This window comes from Chinchilla lanigera, unplaced genomic scaffold (assembly GCF_000276665.1).
Source record: "Chinchilla lanigera isolate Chin_1 unplaced genomic scaffold, ChiLan1.0 scaffold00014, whole genome shotgun sequence".
Taxonomy (NCBI): domain Eukaryota; kingdom Metazoa; phylum Chordata; class Mammalia; order Rodentia; family Chinchillidae; genus Chinchilla; species Chinchilla lanigera.
The window spans coordinates 3,767,343-3,769,636 of NW_004955415.1; the positions used below are offsets into that span (position 1 = coordinate 3,767,343).

At 39.1% G+C, this 2,294-nt stretch overlaps 1 protein-coding gene across 2 annotated transcripts in view; it reads left to right on the forward strand.

Moving 5' to 3' along the window:
* LOC102011439 (interferon-inducible GTPase 1-like) overlaps nt 1-1,803 on the forward strand; it is a 25,607-nt gene extending 23,804 nt beyond the window's left edge. For both annotated transcript variants that reach the window (XM_005380561.2, XM_013512404.1), the window contains exon 2: nt 487-1,803. In XM_005380561.2, the coding sequence (XP_005380618.1) occupies nt 487-1,791 (1,305 nt within the window). In that variant the 3' untranslated portion in view covers nt 1,792-1,803. The remainder of the gene's footprint in view (nt 1-486) is intronic.
* The last annotated feature ends 491 nt before the right edge of the window (nt 1,804-2,294 follow it).

Consider the following 2,294-nt stretch of genomic DNA (forward strand, 5'->3'; position numbering starts at 1 on the left):
GAATGTCCTTATTTTTATATATTACATATGAATATATTCAGCCATGATGAAGAATGGAATGATGTCATTTTCAGGAAAATGGATGAATTTGAGACCATAACATTAGGTGAAATAAGTCAAACACAGAAAGTTAAATACCACATGTTTTCTCTCATAGAAGAAAGTTAAAGTATAAAGCAATAAAAATTTTAAAAGTAAATAAATAAATAAAAGTATAGTAAAGGAGAGGTGGTAGGAAACAAAGAAGCAGACTTTTTGAAGATGAGGAAAGGAGAGGGATAAAGAGAACAAAAATGAGCAATATATTACGTAACTGTTCTGTATAACAAACATACACTAAAAAAGAGCGAGAGGAAGCTGAATGACATGAGAACTAATCTTGGTCAGGAAATAACTGAGGGAAACAGTACTGAGGCTGCAGCTGTTCTGATGAGAGCAGATCACAAAGATAATCTTCGTTCAACTCTGCTCTCCTCTCTCTTCCAGTTCCTCTGTTTACTCCCAGTCATGGGCCAGCTGTTCTCCAACACCCCTAATGAAGAACACCAAGATTTGGTCTCCAGCTTTAAACAGTTTAAGGACTCAAATGTGAAAAGTAAACTCATCTCTCAAGAAGCCACCAGTGCAATTGAGTTACACTTGACAAAAGGAGACATTCAGGGGGCAAATGCTGTGATCACTGCTGCCTTAAAAGAAATCAGTGATATCCCACTCAACATTGCTGTGACAGGGGAGTCTGGATCAGGGAAGTCCAGTTTGGTCAATACCCTGAGAGGGGTTAAGCATGAATCCAAAGATGCAGCTCCCATTGGGGTGTGTGAAACAACCATCGAGAGAGCTTCATACACTCACCCAAATTTGCCCAATGTGACGATATGGGATCTACCTGGCATCGGAACCACCAATTTCCCACCAAAAGATTATCTTAAGAGAGTACAATTTGTTGAATATGACTTTTTTATTATTGTTTCTGCTACACGCTTCAAACAAAATGATATAGACCTGGCCGAGGTGATCAGAATGATGGGAAAAAATTTCTATTTTGTGAGAACCAAGGTGGACTCTGACTTACGAAATGAAAAGGAGTGTAAACCATCCACATTTAATGAAAACAAAGTCTTGCAGATGATCCGAAAAAACTGTCTGGATAACTTTAAGAAGAATGGCATGATTGAACCACAAATCTTCTTGGTCTCTAACAACAATTTATCTAAGTTTGATTTCCCAAAACTCATGGACACCCTAATAAAGGATGTCCCTGCTCAAAAGCGCCATATTTTTACGCTCTCCTTGCCTAATATTACTGAGGCAGCCATTGAAAGAAAGCGGGAGTCTCTGAAGAAGTATATCTGGCTAGAAGCCTTTAAAGGTGGACTACAGGCTACCTTGCCTGCACTCGGCATGATCAGTGTCAAAGATATGAAGAAGCTGAAAGCAAGCTTAAACCACTTCCAACTCTTGTTTGGAGTGGATGATTTATCACTGAAGCTTCTGGCCAAGGATTTGCAAGTGCCTGTGGAACAACTCAAAGCAATCATTAAGTCTCCACATTTGTTGGAAATGGAAAATGAAGAAACACTAATGGAGACATTTTGGGGCTATGTGGAGAAATTTTTTTCGGTTAATGGAGGTCTTGTTGCTACAGGACTTTACTTTCAGAAAATTTTTTATTTGCAACTACATTTCCTTGACACAGTGACAGAAGACGCTAAAGTTCTCCTGAAACAGTTATATTCAAGAGAAAATTCAAACCTACCCTGCCCCACAGCTGCTGATTGTAATAAAATCTAATGTTCACCACCAGAGTCATAGATTAATTCCCCCTTCTCAGATGTTTTCTTTAGAGGTCCTTAGACTTTAACTATGGAATAATGCTATTACAGGGAGCTAAGTTAGATAGAAATTAATATACAGTCAGACAGGGACTGGGCTCTCAAGGAAGTCAGTGACAAATAAAGACATCAGAATTGTGAGTGGAGGTGCATCTGAAGAAGACCAGGCCTCAAGATAAAGATATAATGGCCAGGTCTTCGTATCTCCCTAAGGTATAGACAATAACTTTAGATTATATTGTACACATACTGTTCTTACTGCACCACCTGGTCCAGTAAGTCCAGGTAGGCATCTGTCACCCAGGTACGTGACTACAGCTTCTGGACCCACCCCTTCCCCAAAATGTCTTTCTTCTTTCCATGTACCCATGCAACATGACTCATTTCCCTATTGAATCAATATTGGCTAAGCAGCAATATTTTAATCCTATAGGTTGACTATAGTTTGACCAACATTGTACC